Genomic DNA, 1,220 nt, shown 5'->3' on the forward strand with positions numbered 1-1,220 from the left:
TTGGAGACGTGTGATCCTTGTCCACTACTGTAAGCGTTGGAGACGTGTGATCCTTGTCCACTACTGTAAGCGTTGGAGGTGTAAATGTGTGTATTTATATATCTTTTCTAGTCTTAACGACTACTCAAAGCTCTTTTACATCATACAGGAAACATTCACCATCACACACACATCTACACACCTGCTCATCAGATACACACTCACACACATCTACACACCTGCTCATCAGATAAACACTCACACACATTTTTTAAACTTCCTGCTTCCTGCTTCCTGTTTCCAGGGGAAGTGAAGGAGTTTGGCTCGACTCTAGAGGTGCGAGGACGGACGGAGAGGACGCCATCTCTGTCCAGCGTGGACATCCTGATCTCGCCGTGTGTCCCCGACCGCGTCCCCGCTGTAGAGAAAGCCCGTCTGGAGGCGGCGGCGTCCTTCCCTCTTCAGAGGTCAAAGGTCACGCAGCATTCATCAATCCCGAGCATTGGCGCCGCCAACAGGAAGTCCATCAGTGCCCGCGGGTCTCCCAACGAAGGAGCATTCTCGCCGCCCGGGGGGGAACGGCAGGGGGAGGAGCCATGGGAGGAGGACAAGGAGTACCCCACACTGCGCTCCAAGAGTCTCCATGGCAACCCGAGGAAGGCGAGGGAGAGCGAGGAGCCGCGGCGCTCGGCTGGCAGCGTCACAGACCTCAGACCCGCGGAGCACTAGTCAGCTGACATCAAGGTGCATCCCACTTCTTAGTCAGCTGACCTGGGATCATTCTCATCTGAGACGACGTCAAATAAAACGACATTAATGTTAAAAAAAAGGCGTCTGAAAGTCTGATAAAAAAAAAAACATAATCAAAAGCACTCTGAGATAGCAGCGACCAGGGCTAACCTACCAACCTGCTATGCTACGGCCAACCCGCTATGCTACGGCCAACCCGCTATGCCACGGCCAACCCGCTATGCTACGGCCAACCCGCTATGCCACCGCCAACCCGCCAACCCGCTATGCTACGGCCAACCCGCTATGCCACGGCCAACCCGCCAACCCGCTATGCTACGGCCAACCCGCTATGCCACGGCCAACCCGCCAACCCGCTATGCTACGGCCAACCCCCTATGCTACGGCCAACCCCCTATGCCACGGCCAACCCGCCAACCCGCTATGCTACGGCTAACTCGCTAACCCGCTATGCTTTAGAACTATTTATTTGGATGATAAAGCTGCAAATA

The 1,220-nt window shown here is 54.8% G+C and overlaps 1 protein-coding gene across 1 annotated transcript in view; it reads left to right on the top strand.

Annotated features, from left to right (window-relative positions):
- Positions 1–708, top strand: part of LOC117956621 (transient receptor potential cation channel subfamily M member 1-like) — a gene marked incomplete at its 5' end in the record, with an annotated part of 25,104 nt that extends 24,396 nt beyond the window's left edge. The window contains 1 exon segment of the mRNA XM_034891816.1: positions 284–708. Coding sequence (XP_034747707.1) covers positions 284–708 — 425 coding nt within the window.
- Between the last annotated feature and the right edge of the window lie 512 nt (positions 709–1,220).

This window comes from Etheostoma cragini, chromosome 1 (genome assembly GCF_013103735.1).
Source record: "Etheostoma cragini isolate CJK2018 chromosome 1, CSU_Ecrag_1.0, whole genome shotgun sequence".
Lineage (NCBI taxonomy): Eukaryota > Metazoa > Chordata > Actinopteri > Perciformes > Percidae > Etheostoma > Etheostoma cragini.